General features: G+C 41.9%; 1 protein-coding gene across 1 annotated transcript; it reads right to left on the bottom strand.

Annotated features, from left to right (window-relative positions):
* Positions 1-1271: 1271 nt before the first annotated feature.
* On the bottom strand, positions 1272-18767 carry LOC140279417 (forkhead box protein O1-A-like). The gene is made up of 4 exons (XM_072374535.1): positions 17922-18767; positions 5131-5322; positions 3753-4935; positions 1272-3645 (listed from the first exon to the last, which is right to left on the bottom strand). The coding sequence occupies exons 1-3, from the start codon at positions 18498-18500 to the stop codon at positions 3769-3771; spliced, it is 1938 nt and encodes a 645-aa protein (XP_072230636.1). The 5' UTR covers positions 18501-18767; the 3' UTR covers positions 1272-3645; positions 3753-3768.
* Positions 18768-20670: the final 1903 nt, after the last annotated feature.

The following is a 20670-nucleotide window of genomic DNA, read 5'->3' as shown; positions in this document are numbered from 1 at the left end:
AATGGACACTCGTGATTAATTCAGTGAAGACAACAAAGACACAGGAGGGGAGCCATGATTTTAGGGGTGACCCAAAAAGTGGAAACACTTCTTTCTAATATAAGACATGGTCAGACTAAATGCTGCACAACTGTGGTTGTTTGTATAAACTAATGGTTACCCATTTCAAGATGGGAAATGTTAGATTTGCTCCCTCACTGCCAAACGCCTGTCAAAACCCCAACTCCCGGAGGACAGGAACACCTCATACAAAGCCAGCTAGTCAAAGGCCTGGAGAGTGACTGAGTCACATTTGGAAGGAATGAAAATTTTCCCTGATTGTGATCAAAATTCGTGGAGAAACCAATGACCTTTTAACTGGCTGCCTGCACTGGGTTGATAACCTGGAAACTATTTGTGGGCAATGTGCTAGAGGAACTGTGTGTTTTTGTTCGCTCATAAAGTGTGAATCAACAACAACCCATTTCATTCATTCACTGCACGAGCATGCACTAAGATGTCAGTGAAGATAAAGGCTGCATGACACAACAGTTTGCTTTTATGGCAGACAGACATGTGCACATGCATGCTTGTGCTGTGAAACTAAATGACGCTTACAAGCTCAAGGAATCAACAATGCTCAAATCAGCAGCCCAGATGAGCTTATCCTTGACAGAGCTTAACTACAGTAAAACCTGGCTGGTTTATCACTGTTGGAGATCTTGGGTTTAAGTGTAACTTCCTGGGTGATGTACATACTGAAGTCTGTGCTGAGACATGATGACTGAAGTTCCTCACACATTAGTAAAACAGGAGGCCTAAGACCTTTTAAGAACAGCAGAAATAAAGCACTCGCTAACCCCTATGACCTGTGATGATCTGGATGAAAGCATGTGGGCTGCATTTGTGCTTAATGGTGGGTGTCCATGCTGCACGAGCCTCATTCCTCGCAGAAAGCTTCACTGCTTATGATGCTCTGGCACTGGAGTTGATTAATAACTTCAAGTCACGGCATAGGTTGAGTTCTCTTTTAAAGACAAACTCTCAGTCTTCCCAACAGCAATGAAGATCTTCCAAAATACTTGTTGATAGCAGCATAAAAAATGGTTTAAATAAGCTCTGCTGGCAAACACTAATAAATGTAAACTTTACCAAGATAGAGGCACACTGGATCAGCCAGAGGGTCCATGATCCAGCCACTGACTCAGATCACAACACTTTTGGTCTTCCAGTGGTTGTATAAGCTAATATTTCATATACTTTTAATGTTCTAATATAATGAAGACACACAGTTTGTTTTGCTTTTCTTCCTTTAATTACAAGAGTTATTCATTTATGGTACAGTTCACACAAAAACTGTATACGTTCAAAAATACCTGAATAAGGATGCCGGTGACAAACTGTCGGCATTTGCACATAACTGTCTTTCTGCAGCGTTAAAACTCATGACACTTTCTTTATCCCAATGAAATGTAATGGACCCAGGCAACAGTTCTGTGTAAAAAGATTCCCTTAAATATTGCTTTTTCTTCTTGCTTTGAAAATATGACTGAAAACCATTCATTAATGACAAATTAACAAATTTCTTTTACACAAAATGACGTTTAAATAAAAATTATTTACATCAGCAAACGTTTACTGTGAAATAATGGTAATAATCCGGATGACAGCTTACTCTGAATAGTCCAAACGTGGCTGATTTCATGATAAACATGAAAAAAAAATGTGTACAATATCGTTTGTCTGACATTAGGACAAAGCCAGCACTGAGGAAAACGGCAGGAAAAATCCCTTCAACCCTTCAAAGGTAAAATATTCTGAGGTACGAGTGTTCTGCAGTTTTATAGTTTGAACTGAAATATGTAAACAACCATGTCCAAAACAGTAAGTATATTTCAGTACAACAAGAAGTAAGGTAATGCAAAACACATATACAGAATAGATATGCTTGAGAATAAACAGTATATACAACATAATGTCGGCACAGTGAGTCCTGGGTGCATAACTGTGGGTGCTTCCACTCAATCACAAGCAAACTCTTTACTGTGTTGACTAAACCATCATCGACTTCTTGTCCCTTCTGGATCCCATCGTTACCTCTTGTTGTGCAATCGAACAGATGACTCAAGGGAAAATCTCCAGAGTGGCCAAAATGTCCCTTTTTTGGCAGGAGATGAAAATAGCTGGTGGGATTTACAAAGGTTTGTCGATAGACTAGAGATCTTTGTTCCTTTCCCACTGAATATAACATCCATAATTACTTCAAAAAGGCCTCATAACCAGAGGAGAATTACTGGAAAAAACAAACTCTTATTTACTGCATCAAAACACACAATGAAACACTGAATGAGATACATCTTTTAAAGCAGTTACGAGAAGGCAACTTTTCTAATGTATCTACAATGTCCTTCTCTGGAATTAGATGAATAAAAGGGAGAAGAAGGTAACTTCAACACAATCCAAACTTTGTACACAGAATATTCACAGGTTTGTACGGGATAATCAACCATCTACAGTTAAAATAAATACCTTCATACAGTATATGAATGATGAGCTCATTACAGTCAGAGATTCAGTTTCTTTTAGGGTCTGCTATGACATCCATTGGCCAGGAGATATGGCCAATATTAGATAGAAGCACTGTAAACATTTAAAGGTGCCATATCTAAACATTTTCACTGTCATCACTCAGCTATTCCCTGCCTGCTCGGGTTGTTTTCCACCTGCAGCTCATACAGGTAGCTATTAAGGTGGTTCCCCTTGTCATTCAGCTCACAAATAACTGAGTCTGTCATCCCGTGGATGGTTTGCAACCTCAAAGTCTTGGACTGCAGCTGCTGTCTCTGGGAGCTTGGCGTCAGACAACATGAATAGATTCTCCACTTCCTGCAGGTTCTGGTTGGAATGGCGCTCCGGCTTGAAGCAGATCTCCTGGAGAACAGAACATGAACTACAGCTGCCCCATGCATGACATCACCGTGGGCCGTGAAGGCGTACGTGGGAGAAAAGACTCACCAGAAAGGCAACTTAATGCTGTTGTGGATCACCACGATACCAATGTATTTAATAATGGGCAATAGTTTGTTGTCCAGTCATATGTTCCTGTGCATATGTTGCTGTCAAACTGCATTTCCTTTTGGTGGTTTTATTTACCCTTTCAATCATTTTAAAAAGGAAACCATTCATCTAGGACTAGGTTAACATCTGTTTGATCATGTGCAGTTAAGAACTGGCTGCTAATAAACCTTCTCAAAACCTAGCTAAAACTCACCATCATCTTCATTTTATCCTAGAACATACTGGTTCCTTTCACCGGGAGATAGCAAGAAAAGGGAATTCTGTCACCTAAAAAGCAGTGTGTGAACCCACGTTAACTGATATTGGAGTTGTTACATCCTTTGTGAACTTTAAAGCTCTAAATTTATCCTCCGCTGGGCCACTAACTGCTGACTGTCTGTAAGGATCAAGGAAAAACAAACATATACTGCAGATATTCAAAAGCAAGTGTGGAAAAGGCTAGCTCATTAATGCAGGTTTGTCTCCCTGTTGTTATGAAAGATAAGTTATTTCAGGATGTGAATTTTGAGTGATGCTGGTGGCATCTTGATTTATTTGTACTTCCCATTCTCTGAATGAAGGCAAACAGCAGAGCAATGTCAGGAAAACCTGTGAGGGTGAAGTGGGAAAGGTTCAGGGATAAAAAGGATCTTTCTGAGGATAGTTTATTTGTCATAATTCCATAACAAATGTGTGAACCACAAGATTAATCTCACCTTCTTGTGGTCCATCCTACCCTGACACCCAGTTGTGTGTGGTGGTCTTTACCCTTTGGGAGAAAGCATGAGGCCCAGCTGCCGGGTCAAAATTAAAGTCTAATGCGCCCCCATCCATGAGGGTGTCGTGGAGGACAGACTCCAGGTCACATTCAAACCTTTCAATGGACACGTTGTCCAGATCACTGGGCAGCCGCTCCTGATGATGACCATGTGGGTGAACTGAGTTTAGCTCCCTGTAGCTGTTGCTGTAGCTTGCTGAGAAATCATTAGTATGTCCTGGGTGTCCATGGGGCAGCTGCATACATGTCCTCAGTCTGGTCATTCGTGGAGGGGCCCCTGAGACACCAGTCAGACTCGTAAGAGGTACCATGTTACAGCTATTCAAGTCTTGTGAGGCAGCTGGACCTTGGCTATGTATAGCATGTGGATTTACATGAAGACCTGGGTGACTCTGAGGGGTATTCATCATTTTTACTCCACTATGACCACCCACATGGCTCTGACTGCTGTAAGCGGGCATTAGGCAACCTACCCTGCCAACCTCAGGCACCTGTGCATCACTAGAGGGCATTACGTCTCTACCGGTGCCTGCATCTGCTGTCAGCAGGTCTTTTAGAAGGCCGGCAGGGCAGATATACTGGTTCTCATAAGTACCAAAGCCAGGCTTGGTCTCTGGAAGAGTCTGCATGGTGACAGAGGGCAGGGAGTTCATCCTCACCTGGCCGAACATGCACTTGTGATAGTCCTGGGTCAAGCCAGGGGAGCTAAAGGAGCTACTCTGAAGCATGGCCGCATTTGGGGAATGTGAAGAGTCCGAGCCCAGCTGGGAGGCTTTAGGAGACAACAGATTAAGGTTATCCAGCAAACTTTCCATGACACGTTCTGAGCCATGCTGGCCCATGGATCCTGCCACCTCAGAGAGTCTGGGCAGGGTGGAGGTTATCTTGGTCCCTGATACAGGATACATCATATGGCCGTCAGAGTCCCCAAGATCATCCTGCTCAGGAGGGAAAGGTGAACGTCGTCCACTCAGAGTGCTGGCATCGGAGCTGGTGCGAGTTCTAAAGGAGCTCCAGGGCTCCAAGTCGTCGTTACTGTGGGAGTTTGGACTTCCCAGCCAGTTAGAGTACTGGGAACCAGGGCTGGCTGCTCCCCCTTCAACCTCCTCTTGCAAAGACATCTAATGACAGAAAATCCATAAAAAGTCATAAGCTGCCATAGAATTAACAGAGTATTATAAACATGGATAAAAATGGATCTAAATTTGGCAAAAGTTGGACAAAATATCTATGGATGTTCACCTTTTTACTCCACGTTATACTGGTGGTATAAGATTAATAATCTAGTGGTATGTTGTTAATGAAACACACTGTACCTTTTTCTTTGCAGCCCTCCCACGGCTCTTGACAAACTTATTGTTGTTGTCCATAGAGGCAGCTCTGCGTCGAGGCGACTTTCCATTCTTTCCCCCCTCTGGGTTCAGCATCCACCAGGAGCTTTTCCCCGTTCCTTCATTCTGTATGCGCACAAAGCGGCTGTGCAGCGACAGGTTGTGTCTGATGGAATTCTGCACGGAAAAAGATTAAATCATTTCTTCGAGTTTTCTGTGGTAGACATGCCAAGGCATCCAGTATTTCTTCCATTTCCTCATGGCCTGTCTTGAGCCTAATTATGAGCTAATTCTCTCATGTTTCTTTCCCAAAACTGTTGAACAACAAACTATATCCACTCCTCTTTTAACTGAGTTAAAAAACTGTATCAATAACCAATATGCCCTGAGACGGGAGTCTTTCCCTCTGCCAACAGAATGCTTAAAACTTCTTTAAAATAGTCCCATCTAAAATGTGGATCTTGTTAACAAAATGTCCAAGCAGTTTAACTGTTTTTTAATGTTACTTTGTGTCATAACAAAGGACATTACTCAGATTAACCTCAGTAAGATAACAAGCAATCTCAATTCATAGCCTGTATTAAAGATGGACGTCGTCACGTGGATTCAAAGATAAAACCAGTGCTGAAGCGCATTACCACTGATGGGACTGCGACTGCAACACATATCCAGCTTTAACAGACTCTCTCATGTATTACAGACAATAAAGTTTTCCAACAAGTCATTATGGTGTCACCATCTAATTTCAACAAGTCCACTAATCAAACTCACCTTATAAGCCGTTTGTTCATACCTTAAATAAGACCTATAATGGCATCCTGTATAGTATGCAGGTTTATGCACAGCGTTTTCAACCATTGCTGCATTTTCAGCTGTGGGACATGTGTTCAAGACCAACATATTGTAACTGTTTAATCGCTTATGACTCATGTTCAGTTAATAACACTTCCGTCACTTCCTGATTGGTTACGATTAGTGGTAAAAAAAAATGATGGTTAGGGATAAAATTAATTATTTCTGTCACCCTCATGGACGCCATTTTTAAAAGCACCAACGGTCACATATTCTTTCTGTTGCTGATGACTGATTACATTCAAGTGAGCAGGTGACCACCGCCCCAGTACCTCCTCTAGCATGACATACACAGAAATATACTTAGATTTATAATGATTTACTCCATTTGGGAAGATTGCTACTGTAGGCTCAGAGCAGCTAAAGGTTTTAATAATGATACCTTTTTACCTTTTTCTCATTTACTTTCTTGCTTTATTGTGAATCTGATTTTCTGACCTAGCTTGTTTCCACTTTAGTTTGATGCGTACAACCTTCGTTTGAATCCTCGCAGGTGAGATTAAAACAAACTCGACATGACCTAAAAAGCCTATAAAGACATGAACTTGCTTTCAGATATCCTGTGGCTGAATTTATTAGGGTGGTCACCCTTCTCCATCCCCACAGCAGGCTTTAATCATGTGTTTCCTGTGATTTCCACCTAATTTTATTTGCACAGCCCTATCCTACCCCTCCAGCAGTAACAGCAGCACTGCTTTAAACCGAAAAACAAGGCATGGGAAACAAGAAAATAAGCTCATTTTAGATTTAGAAGACAGCAGAGAGTAGACCATTGTAGCAGCTGGATATTGTCATAAAGATCATATCTTGTGTGTGTCACTCTTTGAGGGTAATGTGTGTGTGTGTGTGTGTGTGAGACAAACTCAGATTGCTTTGGTTTTAACCAGATTGCTGCCTTTTTTTGTCTGTGGTCACATTTGTCCTTGTCCAAACACATATGTACCTACAGTTTATATTCAGCTAATTTAATGCTATGTTATGAAAAGAATTAACACAGAGGTACCTTCTGCTGCAAATTCTGCCAGAGAGACAAACACAACTAGTTGAGTGACAGGATAAATGTGTCATAAAGGACACACATACTACACAGCCTGATCTCTCCTGGGCCCTAAGAGTAAGTTGCTGCTCTGGACGGTGGGTACAAAGACAGACCAACACAAGATGCATCGGCAGGGGATTTCCCCTAAATACGCATGTGAACAAAAAAGCAGCTCTTTGCAGACAGTACAGCCAGATGTCCCCAACCACAGGATTCAACAGGGAGACACAAAGAATGCAGATAGACTGGCGGTGTGTCTTAGGTTTGGCTTTTGACAAGAATATGACCCACAATCTATTCAGTCTGCAATGAGGAATCATTTTGTATTAAATGTTGGGTTATTGTTGAGCTACATAGCTACATAAATTTGAAACTTTCTAATAGAAAAGTGGTTAAATAAAGTACAACACCACCCAGAATAACTGTGGTAACAATAGGTGTTTGTCTCCATATGAAGGCACTGAACCACCAATTCAACCTCAAACTGTGCATTATCATAGAGAGAAGACAAAAGAACTGGGCACAATGAGACTTTCTTACTCAAAAACAGAGTTAGAGGAGGTTAAAGAGTTCACTGCAGAGACGGGGAGGGTGACACAGTGAGATGTTTTTGCCTGCAGAGGTGGGGTCAGTGAGTTTACTGTGTGCTGAATATGAGCTCCTCAGCCTGCTCTGACAGAGACATGCAAACAGGTTGGATGAAAAAGGAAAAGACAGAGAAGAGGAGAAGCATTAGATGTGACATGTATAAGGCTTGACCTGCTTTGTGACTCACCATGACAGCCCCCAGTGACCCCACCCCAACCGAACTCCACCCTTCTCTTCCACTTTAAAACAAGGCTTCCTGCGTTAGAGTGCATCCTGCACATGCAGACTGAAGAGAAATAAGGTGAAGCTGTCACAAATACAATGTTCATTCTGAGTGTTCATTTGATTCATGACCTTTTCTCACCCTTTTTTTCCCTTTAGGTGATCTCAATCTGTAACTGACAACAGGAAATGACTCATTAGTGAAGGATCTGAGGACTCAACAATGTGCTGCACAGACACAGTTTGAACTCCAACTTTTATTACAATAAAGTGTTGCTCAAGCATGCCCAAGATCACTGCAAATGTACAAACGCCTACAGCCTCTAATTAGTGCCCACAATAGACAATGCCCTGCAGGACTGCTCCCCTTGGAGGGGTATTCTGTTCTTGGCCTGGGACAACCCTTGTCTGAGATAGACCTCACTAAGCCCAACAAGAACAAAAGACGTCCTCTGCTTCACTTATTCAGGAGCCCTCTCACACATTATGAAAGCCTGACCCAATGTGGCCTTTTAAATAGTTGCTATGGCCCTCACTTTGAAATACGTGCACCTGTAGCTGCATTACAGCTCATCTGAAAGAGAGGCATCGTAATATCTACTTACTCTGCCCTGACCTTTCGTGGCAACCAGGGAAGTTCCCTGGCACACATTATGGAAGCCTGTGGGTGACATGACTGTTTAAGAGAGATGATTTATTGTGTAATTAGAGTAGCGAATCAACAAGAAAGTTAACCATTAGCGATACCCTTAACAACTCTTTGCAAATCTTGAGGAAAAATAATCATGTCCTGCTGCATCTGATACAAACTGGAGCTGCAATAAAGAAAGATTTTATTCCATATATGTGTGAAGTCAGCCGGTGTAAGAACGGCTCCCATGGAGAAACACTGACTTTTGACTAATCTATTTTCAGTTTGCCCTCAGAAATGCACCATTAGGCAGCATGCTGCAAATGCAATGCAGCAGAGCTGATGTGAGTCCACCTGCTACTGCCCAGCTCAGAGACACGGTAGCACTTAAAGGACTTGTGACACCTTACAACTCCCCAAATTTACCCAAAACTTTCTGAATCATACATGATCAATGCCACCCAGGCGGGCTGCTGCTGCATTAAATGAGTCCTCCCTCTGGACTTCAAAACAACTGAATTGACACAGCTGCTGTTTCTTGTGTAGCGAAGCATGAGGCTTGCAGTAACGGTCGCAGGACAAGTCAACAAACAGGGCCCTGTCGCAAGAACAGGTGCAACCATAGTGAAAGTGTCCTCACTTGCAATTAGTCCAAACAAGTTACATACAGAACCACACACAACCACAGACAGGCTAAAGGACTCCCAGGAGATGCTCTGCTGGAGAACAGCTGCTTCTCAAATCAGCAACTCAGCCTAACCCTAACCCCAGCTCAGTAATTAGGGCTCCTATCTAATTAGTGACAAAAACATAACGTGATAAAGAATTGGCTAAAATCAAATTAATTCTTAATATTGTATTTACTTAACTCTGTCAGATTTGGTTGTTTTTATCCAAACCAACACGGCAATACTGGCAGTACAGTACAGTGTGTTATGTACCCTCACATTCACTATGAAACTTTATTATTCACATACTTTTTCCTCTTTGTTGTGAATAGTTGAAGCATTCATTTCAGGATGTGCTTAGAGATTTTACAATCTGCTTGGTGTTCATGTCTAATGTCATATATTTGTGCGTCCATCATTCTCTGTGATTTAGCTCGTTTCCCTTGTTTTATCACTAAAGTTAGAAAGTGGAAGACATAATTAGTTTATTCAAATGTTAATTCTTTGACCTAAAAAATGAAAATGTGAAAACGAGCAACAATTTAGGAATTAAAAAAAAAAAAGCAATGTCCCAAACTGTAATAATTACTACAGTTAGTTATGTTAGCTAAGATTAGCTGCCATTAGCAGTCAAGTCCCTGAATGTACAAAATAATTCCTTAAATAACAAATTATTCCATGGACGACATGGGTGGGATAGGCTCAAATCCCCGTCACGCTTCTCCTCTATAACTTTACCATTAAAACCAGAGATTTCAATGCTGCAGCCATCTTGGTTTCCTACATTGTTGTTTTATCACTGTATCACCCCATAGCTTTGGTGGTTCCTACACTGCCATGAAAACAGAGATGCTGAAAAAGCTGTAGCCCTGAGTCCTTTCAATATAAAGGTGCTTTTAATCTTTATTTAAATATTTCATTGTCCTCCATCAGAGATGGATGAAACCATCCATAACGATTGTGTGCTGTGTTGCTTCCACATGGGAGGTTTTTATACAAAACCCGTAGAGAACAAGGAAACATGAAGAACAATTCTTCATGTTTCAAAATCATATTAACAATGAAATAAGGAAGTATGCTGATTCCCGGAGCTGGCATCAGCTGCAAAGAGTTCAGCAGTGGCAAACATCTTGCTCAGTTTATTCACCATCCACATGCTGGCTGGTTCCTGAGTAATGTAGGAAATACTGTCAATGGACTGGCTGATTGTAAAACACACGTTAGATCCCCGTTAACACTGGAAAATAGGTCTAAAACTGTTATCACGATATTTATTATTATTACTAGATCTCAATATAGTAGCCATTATTACACTGACTGATTCTAAAAAATAATAATGTAAATTAAAACACTGAAACAAAATTCCTGCTGAAAGGTAATACTGACTTATTTCTATTCAGACATATTTCTTATTCAAATAAGACAGGCACATACCTATAAACAAATCTGCCACTTGAAACCAGGGTGAAATCATCTAAGTTGCAAAAAAAATTGAAGCTACTTGGCATTGTGCATAAGGGCAACACAATCATGGCTTAGCGTGCAAATACAAGCTGGAGATCAATCAGAACGTCTCCTGCTAGTATGCAACCACCACTACAAAGCAGTCAGATAACTTATGTAAATAAGAGAACAAGAATGCACAGCACTACAGCAGATTACAGTGAAAGGACAAGCCACTTCCTGGCACTGTCTTCCTGTGCACCCCTCCCCCATCTCTCCTCTGACCCCGGATGCGCAAGCGAGGTCGGAAATTAGCGTGGGACCTGAGCCGTCTGTTACAAGGTGGTTGAAAGGCAAGCGAAAGAAGAAGAGCACTGTAGCTCGGTGTGGAGAGCATGTCATCCCTTCAGAACTCCAAACACAATGCAGGCTACTTCATTAATACTGAGCATGAAAAACTGTGACCAACTTATGCAATGGCTTCAAAGTGGGACCATGAAAAGAAATGGAGAGCTTCGTGTTGAGTTCATCTTCAGATAAACGAAGCGAGGGTAAAGAATTGGAACATCTTCTTGTTCAACACACACATAAGCTTGTGCACCTGTACCTTTTAAGACATTGCATTGACATTTATTAATTTAGTTTAGTCTGACTCAAATCCCAGCCCTAAATTTAATGTTTCAAGTGGACATGGCATGAATATTTCAAGTTATTTAATGCCTAATCTTGCGTAACTCTAGATTAGTTTTGCAGACTTCATAACTCCAAGTAGTTTGTAATTGGTTCAGATTGAGGGGGAAGAGGGGAAGAATGAGAGGATCTGGCTAAACTGTCTTCTGATTGGTTGAATTTTGCGGTTTGCCAAGTGGGCGGGGAGGGGATGACAGTTACTCGTGAACATGATCTACTACGAAGTACGAATCTAAGACAACTGCTGAGATCAGTTGCACATGTTTGAGCCAGTATTGGATTAAACATTTTAAAGTGAAATGCACAACAGAAGATTAGCGGGATGACTCTGTTTGCTAAATATGCTCAGTACCTGCAATTGTGCAACTGCTTGAGAGAGTAACTGTGTTTCTGAGCGGCTGTAGAGGGATGGATATGTTCAGTTGTCTTGTGTAAAAATGTATGAACACAAAGTACCGTTAGCCCCCTTAGCGCCTTTTCACTCAGCGTGATCATGATCTTTGGAATAACTACTTCTAAGGCCAACACAATGCAGACATTTGAAACAGTTTCTCTCACCTGTTCAGACTTGTGTCCTTTTAGTGTTGGAACAGCCTCGACTTTTAGCTGCAGTCACAAAGCCAGAGTCTTACTGGATTATGCTCATAAAACTGTCATATTCCTAAAGCTAATTTTAGGAGTGACACTCCTCCTTGGCAGACTTTATTGGGTAAAAAATGTTTTTTAATGATACTGTGCACTAATCTATCTTACAATTGATTCTGTCTTTCTTTCTACACATCTTTACTCTAATATCTTTAACTTTCACTGACCCCATATCCCTTACATTTTGCATATTACATTTGAGGCCAAGTTTGTGAACATAACATAGTAGAAGATAATCATCCTGCACAGGCTGGAGGACAATGCAAAAAACATGCGTGCCAAAGATTCCACTGACTCACGCATGTCGACAGCAGACTGTACACAGCCCCTAACCATCCAGTCAGCTGATTGCGCCCCTCCTTCCTTCAAGCCACGGTCGGTTCTCTTTGAAAGCCCCTGCCCCAAGCCTCCCTTTCTTCATCGGGGTTACTTGAAGCTGCTAGTGGGCTTCTTAAATTCAGGACATGCCATCGGTCTCCCTTTTTAACCTTGTGATCCAAAGACAAATAGCTGGCAGTTATTCTCTTTTGTCTCTTTGTAGGCCTGTGTCCTCAAAGTGGGTTCATAAACCAACAACTAAAAATCTCTGCAAAGTTGATTCATTTGAAAACCTCAAACCACGATAATCTTTTCATTGCTCTAAGAACTGCTGGTCACATTCATGCTGTTTCAGGGACAGTTTTACGAATATAAATCTATTGGTTGCCAGGTTAAAACCAGCTGATATTGGCCTCTCACATCTGTATCTATATTGTATGTGTTTGCTAATATATGTCAATTTGAAAATAGGTTTCTTGGACATAATATAGATGAAAAAAATTGTTTAGATCATTAAGAATTAGCATCATCAGTGGGTCTGACTCTGTTGTTTACAACTTTCTCAAGTGCAGTCTAAATCGGTCCTTAAAAGATCTTAAAATGAAATGAATACAACCTCAGATGAACAACACATGACATATTACACCTTGTCACTACCTATTTCACAAAAACTAAGCCTAAAAGCAGAAACAGTGTGTGAAAGTACTGTTTCCATGGGAATATAGAGGGTTAGTAGCAGCCAGGTGCTGCTAATCAAATTGATTAACCAATCATCATCAAACGTGACCTCCTTTATAAAAAGACTGCAGCATTTAGGTGTGTGTTAACACAATGTCAGAGAGGAACGGCATCAGCACTGAGCTTAGAGAGGCAATTGTTGCTGCTCATCAGTCTGGGAAGGGTTATAAGGTCATTTCACAACTATTTGGAATCCATCTATCTGCAGTGAAAAATATAATTCTTTAGGGGAAAACATTACATATGGTTGACACTGTTTCCAGGTATGAACATCTGAGCAAATTCCCACCAAGGTCAGACTGTACAACACTCAGATAAGTGAAAAAAAAAAAAACAGAGCTACATCTCAGACTCTACAAAAAGACTGAACAAGTATGACTTATTTGGAAGTGTTGTATGCAGAAAGTCTCCTCTCTCTAAAACGAACATGGCAGCACAGTTTATTTTTGCAAAGCTGCATTTGAACAAACCACAATACGTCTGGAGTGATATCTATTGGACAGGCGAGAGCAAAGTGGATTTGTTTGGTCATAATGAGCAGCACTATGTTTAGAGAAAACCTCAAACAGCATATCAGCAAGAATCAAATGTGAGCCCATCTGTCTGACAGCTAAAGCTTGGCTGAAACAGAAAGGTTCTGCAACAAAACAAAGATCCCAAGTCAGCTGAAAGTCTGCTGTGGCGGGACCTTAAGGGAGCTGTGCGACGAATAACCGCAAACCTTGATGAGCTGAAGCAATGTTATAAAGATGAATGGACCAATATTCCTCTAAATGAAAGTGTTTTGCTAAAGGCGGAGCTAAAAGCGACTGATTCTGGGTCTTTACTTGTGGTGTTTTTCCATTTCATTGTACAGTATGATATGGTTCGACTCAGCACTGCAGCGTCCCCCCATAAAGGGGGGCTTTAACTGCCATAACATGTGTGAAGACTGTGGTTGTGTTTATTGTATTACACTTATTTAGTGGGCACTTTAATCCAAAGTGACATGCCAGAAGTGTTTTAATGCAGAGAAGGAGCTTTCAGCAAGGATTTAGTACAGCGGGGTTGGAGTATCTTTTGGGAATGATCGTAATGACTGAGCGCTACAGAGCTCATCACGTTGCAGAAACACTTTCAGCGGTCTCCAGTGTTTCCACGTCACCGTGTAGCATCAGCTCATCTCATTTGGAACCTCAGTTGAGGCGGTATCAGTTCATTTTAGTTATGTGGTATCACCTAAAATGAACATTTAAAAAAGCTAGCTGTAGCTTGTGATGGAAAAGAGACAGATGTAACATGTCATGAATTTATGTTTATCCGAGTCTGCTTTTACCTCAAGCATCCCTGGTAAGAACACAGTTTTTTTTATTTTGTCCTGAAATGTAAACCATTAGAACTGAAATATAGGGTCAGCCTGGGCTTCAGGGGAGTTTGGGCTTTGCCTGCTCTGCAGATCCACTAATGGCCACTTTCATCAGCTGTTTTTTGTTTATCTGAGGGGTGTAGTTCAAATGGAGGCAAAATCAACTTTTTCCAGTGCGCAACTCACCTCGTCCTGAATAAATAGCTTCAGTGTTGTCTGTCATTATTTTCCACAGTGGATATAGGGAAACCAGACAGCCAAATCAACAGGTTGCAGATATGTAGGGGCCTATTCGTCTCCAGTGTTTGATGATACAGTTAGAAGAACCACGCTGCAACAAGACAGTCACTGCATTCAAGCCTCCAAGCTGTCACCAAAGCTGCACACGTACTTATCCACAAAGCTCTGCCGGTGCCTCCTACCTGCAAGCTAATGTTGTTCATGCATTTGAAAAGTTTAACAGAAATTAAGATCAAATATGACAAACACGTTTAGAAAAGAACACCTCACTGCCTCAGTGCCAGTTAAACTCAAGGGGGCCACTTCCTGTTCCATCATCTAACGTCACAGTTCACTGAGAAAAACAGCAGCAGTACCAGTAAAATGCTAAATATCTGTTGCAAGCTGAACCCTGCCACTTATAAACCCACCAACATCCCAGGGGAACCACCCCCCACTTCCCAGGGGGGCTTCTCTTGTGGCAAAGGTATCGTGATCACTAAGCTGCCACTCAATTTTTAGAAGGAAAACAAAGAAATCTCCATGATATGAAGGGAGACAGGAAGCTGTAAAGGCACCAGCATCGCCCTCATCCTGCACTCCACCCGTCTCCAGTTCGGAGCGGTATAATCACTGAGGTTCAAACTCAACGCCCTCCACCCACCATGAGGTCACTGGCTTATCTCAATCTGTCACTACAATTAGGGAGACAAGAGCATGTGGATTCTAGAGGCCTGGAAGAGGTGCAAAACACAGTGAGTGTGCTGATGATTGTGTTTAAGAAGTGGTAGGAATGCTGAAATGGAAATAAAAAGGACTTCACATAGAAATAATTGCACACACATGATCCATATATGGCTCTCCCATTGATTCCTCGTCTTTTTTTCCAGCCCTGCCCCTTATGTTTTGCAGGTCGGGGATGTTAACTCATGGCACTGTTTTCCATCCACTTTGACAGGAAATGCATCATAGTTCATTGTGAGGGGACCGTGATGTTTTTTTTTTTTTAAACAGGGAAGTGTAAAAATAACCATCAGCCAGCAGTTCCAAGGCCTGGCGGGGGTGCCAACATTCAGGAATGCAGAGGCTGAGGCAAAGATGTGTTGATTTTAAAGAAAAGGTAGGCAGCAGACTGAAGCTTTTGTTTTTGGTTTAAGTGCTTGTGAAAGGTTTTGGAAAGTATCTGCCCAGCAGAAGTCCAACTGAGCGACTCCCAGATTCTTCTGTAGGAGAATGAAATATGATGAAATGTGTATTAAGACTGAAGAACTAAAATACAAAAGTAATAAATACATGCAATCTAGAGTTAAGGAGTTATGAAAAGTCACAAACACCTTCGGCAAAAGGTCTGAGAGGAAACGAAAGGAAGTGATGGATAAAGAGTGGTGATCCCTTTCTCCAAGCTGCAGCATCCGCTGAGGAAACTCTAGAAGACACGGACACAAAGATATGAGCACACAACTCAGGAATGGAGGATGTTTGACGTTGTTCCCAGCATCCCCCCTTCTTCTTCCAGCCCCTTCCCCTTCGACACACTCCCCAACACTGATTGAGCTGTTTGTGTCGCCTCCTGTTATTGTCGAGGGAGCTCCGAACAGTTTACTGCGCGTCGCTTCCCTTTCAGAAAATAAAAAAAAGAGAGAAGAAAGCCTGCGTTCCCACCAGCCACGGCACGTTTATTCAGGAAGTCGCAGATAAAGAAGAGGAGAAAAGGGAGGTTTAGCACAGACATAAGTCGTAGTAAAAGCCGTGAACACGCTTCACACGTCACGTGTTAAATAATGGGAACTATGTTTGAAGGCATTTCCTGACAGCTTCGAAATGACTGGAATGGTTGTGAAGCTGAAAATGTTAATTTGACCTTTTCTTTTTATGAAACTTTATCTGCTAGTTCATTTGAATCCATCAGCACTGAATTTCTTACTGTATGAGACAGCAATTAAACCCGGTTTGACACAGCTATGCAGGTAATAGCAAATGTTTTCACAGCTTGTCTGCTTACAATCACAGAATTTTAGGAGGGTGTAGTGTTTCAGCACGAGTCTGTGTGTTCTGTGGTGATTCAGTCGAATATGCACCCACGTAGGCTTGTTTGGGAATGTTAATGTTAATTTCATCCATTCCTCACTCAAGTCCTCAAAGATCCAGATGACAGGTTTATCAAAAAGTTGAAGCCTGCCTTCTAAAGTTTCTGGATGGTACATACAGAAATAATCCAACCATTTTCCACAGTGTTCCCCTTGAGAGCTATATATATATTCACAAGTATTTGCATGTCAGACCAGCTGGTTGGTTGAGCCGTGTGTTTCCTCACAAACACAACAGAGAGGCGCACGCTACCCCCGGCAGAGGAAATCACTCTAAAACTTCAAAAGTTACTCAAAAGCCAAAGGTCAGCAGCCCATTTTCAAACTAGCCATTGAACATTTTTGCAAATGAAATAAATATATATCTAACATTCACCCACATGGAGATGGGAGAGTCAATGTTTCCTCTTATCTTAACAATCTATGACAAATCCCAGATGTCGAGGTTAAAGCCAGCACAATGAAAAGTAGGTAGTGATAGTAGATTCTGCTCCGGTGGAAGTGACGGGTTACAAAAAAGTTCTGAATGAATCTGAAGTACTTGCATGAAGCAGCCCTGCCTGGACATAATAAGCGGACAGCTCTGATTACTGCTTTCCCAAACCAAAGCCTGATGTCTAGACTGGATCAGAAAGTGAGAGCATGGATTTCAGAAAAGTGCCGGTTCCCTCTCTCTGGAAAACGTTAAGTCCTGTTTGACTGACCAAATAGGAGAGGCTGATGTCTCACCAGGGATTTGGCCGAAGACAGTTTCTGTGACATCACTGACTGGAGAGTGGGAAAGACCGTGTTACTCATAAGTGGCGCTGATGCATGACTATCTCTATTTTTTTTCTACTTCCATTTCCCAAACACGTTAAAATCTTAAGAAATGCACCCAGAGTGAGGTTGAACCAGTACAAAGAGTGAGTAAAGCTATATATTTTTCATCTCTGCGTTCTCCATACTGCCTAAACTCCAAATAGCATAAAATATCTATAGTTTTTTTTAAGAACTCTGCTCTCTATGCTCAAAATAATATGCAAAGCGCGTGGAAGTCGCATCACTGCACTCAGAAACCATGACAGTTTGACTTCTCTTCACTCTCTGCTCCCTGAGCTGATCGCTTCAAGGCTTTGAGGATCGGTGTGATCCAGATGTGCTGCTAACTGCGTCGTATAGAACGTCAGAAGTGAGCTCGCGGGGTCACCGGGTGTCAAAGGGGATATCAATTATCAGATCATCCCCTGCGCCTCACGTCCGCGCGCTCTGGCACTGAGAATAAATCTTCACGTGCATGCAAAACACTCACCTTCCAGCCCGCGGAGCTATTGCTGTCTCCCTTATCCTTGAAGTAAGGCACGCTCTTGACCATCCAGTCGTAGATCTGAGACAGCGTCAGCCTCTTCTCAGGTGAGCTCTCTATCGCTTTGGTTATGAGGTCAGCGTACGACATGTTACCCCAGGCGTTGCGACGGGACGAGCTGATCTTCCTCTGACTACCCAAGGGTGGGACCCCTGGAGGAGGCACCTGTTGCTGAGGTGGCAGCTGCGGGCTTGGGAGCTGTTGATGCTGCTGGAGGCGATGGGGATGGTGGCGATGATGTAGATGCACACAGTTTCCATCCCGACAATGAAAAACAGTGCAAGGAGGTTTCTGCTCTGCGTACTCTTCGTAGTTCTCCTCTAACAAGCCGAGGTTACTAATGAACTCGGTGTTTCCTCCCGGCTCCTGCTGCACCGACGGCGCAGGGGAGGATGTGTTGGAACTGGCGGGGTCGTTGAGCTCCGGCCGGGGCAGCGGCCAGGTGCAGGACCGCGGGCGGGAGAGCGGTTCAAAGTCCGGATCGATTTCAACTTGCTGTGCCTGTGGTGACGGTGCCTCAGCCATGTCTGGGTCACACCGGCGATGGTTCTAACATAGACGCTCACATTAAAAAGAAAAAAAAGAAATGACAAGCTTTGAGGGGGAGAAAAATCACGGAACTTAGAAAAGCTATAAGATGTTGAGTTCACAGGTCAGAGCCCACAACTGAACAAAGAAAAACTGGAGCGGTCTGTAAATAAAAAGGCAGGAAAGCGTTTCGTTCAAGGTCTTCACACCTTCCTGCATCGGCAACTCTGAAGTCTGCAGCTCTGTCACGGTTTTACAAGTACTCCAGTAGTAGTTTGGTGCTGCCTTCAGGGACCACTGACAGGCTCCAGATTCAGAATACCGTAACTCCACGGTGCGTTCAAGAGCTCTTTTTTTTGGGAGGGGAAAATCTTTCCACAGAGTAACGTATCTGAATTAAGACCTGTATGAATTCAGAAATAACTTTTCTTGAAATTTGCAAATTTGGTGTAGATTAAATACGTGTTTCATAAGGGCAACTAAACTATGTTTTAAAACTAATTCACAGGCATACAACAAACATGAACGCCACAGAATCTTAGTCATTAGGGAAACTATTCTCTTTTTGTTATTGTTGCCAAGATTTATCATGTTCCGACCACAATCCATGAATTACAGCAAATAAGATGTAATTTTAAGTGTATCTACCAAGTTGTCAAATAAAACAACATTTATAATTATATAGACCAGTCTTTGTTGCGTACTACTAAGCACTCAGCTCTGTAATATATCTATTAAATGTGCAATGTTCTTGTGCATTGGGCTCTGAAGTGCAACTGAAAGGCGCACAAAAATGTGACTCCCTCTGGCGCTAAGATAACCGTAACTGACTGACAATGAACGGTCTTTCTTCACTTTATTTCCCCTGATTAGTCTATTTTGTCCCTTGTGAATGTCATAGTAAAAATACCCTTTCAGTTGAGCTATTTTTAGACGAGTGCCTTGCATACTGTAGGCTATAGCTGTGTGTCCCCCCACCAATAGCAGTCCATAATTCCAGCTGTTTTGGGCACTTATGACTGACATCAACAGCCACAAGTTTACAAAACACTTCAATTTAATTAATATTTTATCATTCTACTTCTAAAAACACAACCACAACTCATGCTACTTTACAGCAGATAGAGCATTTTCTTGGATAGAATTTCACACCCATTTCTCAGCCTTGACGTGAAATTGTAGCATCCTAGACCCCCTTTATCTGCCTTCGTTGTTTGATCTTGATTAGCGGGGATGACATCTTTTTTTTCCACAAAGTCTGACTGTGTTTGCACTGAAAGCTTTTATTCCACCTCCATTTACTGATCTGTTAGGTGAGAAAACAGATTGAATCATCAAAGGGGGCTTAATTAGAAGTGACCACAGAAGCTCAAATTATTACAACATCATAATATCCAATGACCAAACGCAGTGGATATTATTAGGAGAAATCAACACTGTTCAATAGGAATATATAGCACAGATTATACAGTTGCCATTACTACCATCTAGAGGGCTATTTCTTTTTTTTGGCAATTTCCAAGAAGAACCCAATGTGTTTCCACACTTTTTGTACAATACACCGCCAACAAATAGCATTGAGGAAGTGCTGCCAACAGCTTATCATGCCAATCACTGTGCTTGAGGGTAAGTGAACAAAATGTGGAAATGAGGCACTCTGAAACATCAACCTGTCATGTTCCACTTTGCCAGACAATAGATCGAGGAGGGTGTTTTTAGACCAGAAGGAATCCGTGTGGCACATTGTTAAGAGGTTGTTTAACTTTAAAACCACTTCCCTTGCAAAGTGTAGAGAGTTCAAGGTCTAATTATGCTCCAACTGTAAACTTGATCTGAGGCCCTCAGTGAACCATGCAGGCTTTTTTTCCCGCCAGCACATCTGGGGAAACATCATTAATCATGCTCTCAGGTGTTTGTATGACCTTTGGCACTTACAGCAACAGAAAATATATTTTTGCCAACTCCCTTTTCTATGTCAACATGTTTGATAATCCAGTTAAATGTCCTGTTGTTTTTTAATGCAACCCATTATGCAACTGTTTGGAAAGAAAAGTAATTCTTTTATATCAATTATTCAATCACACTAGTTTGTGAACTTTGTGCTGAGACTGCTACAAATGACCAGAAAGATGTCAGTTCCGTATGAAAACAAATTTAGGATTTCAGA

Source organism: Leuresthes tenuis, unplaced genomic scaffold, assembly GCF_036924035.1.
Source record: "Leuresthes tenuis unplaced genomic scaffold, fLeuTen1.0.hap1 SCAF_21, whole genome shotgun sequence".
Classification (NCBI taxonomy): domain Eukaryota; kingdom Metazoa; phylum Chordata; class Actinopteri; order Atheriniformes; family Atherinopsidae; genus Leuresthes; species Leuresthes tenuis.
This window is presented reverse-complemented; position numbering and strand designations above follow the sequence as displayed.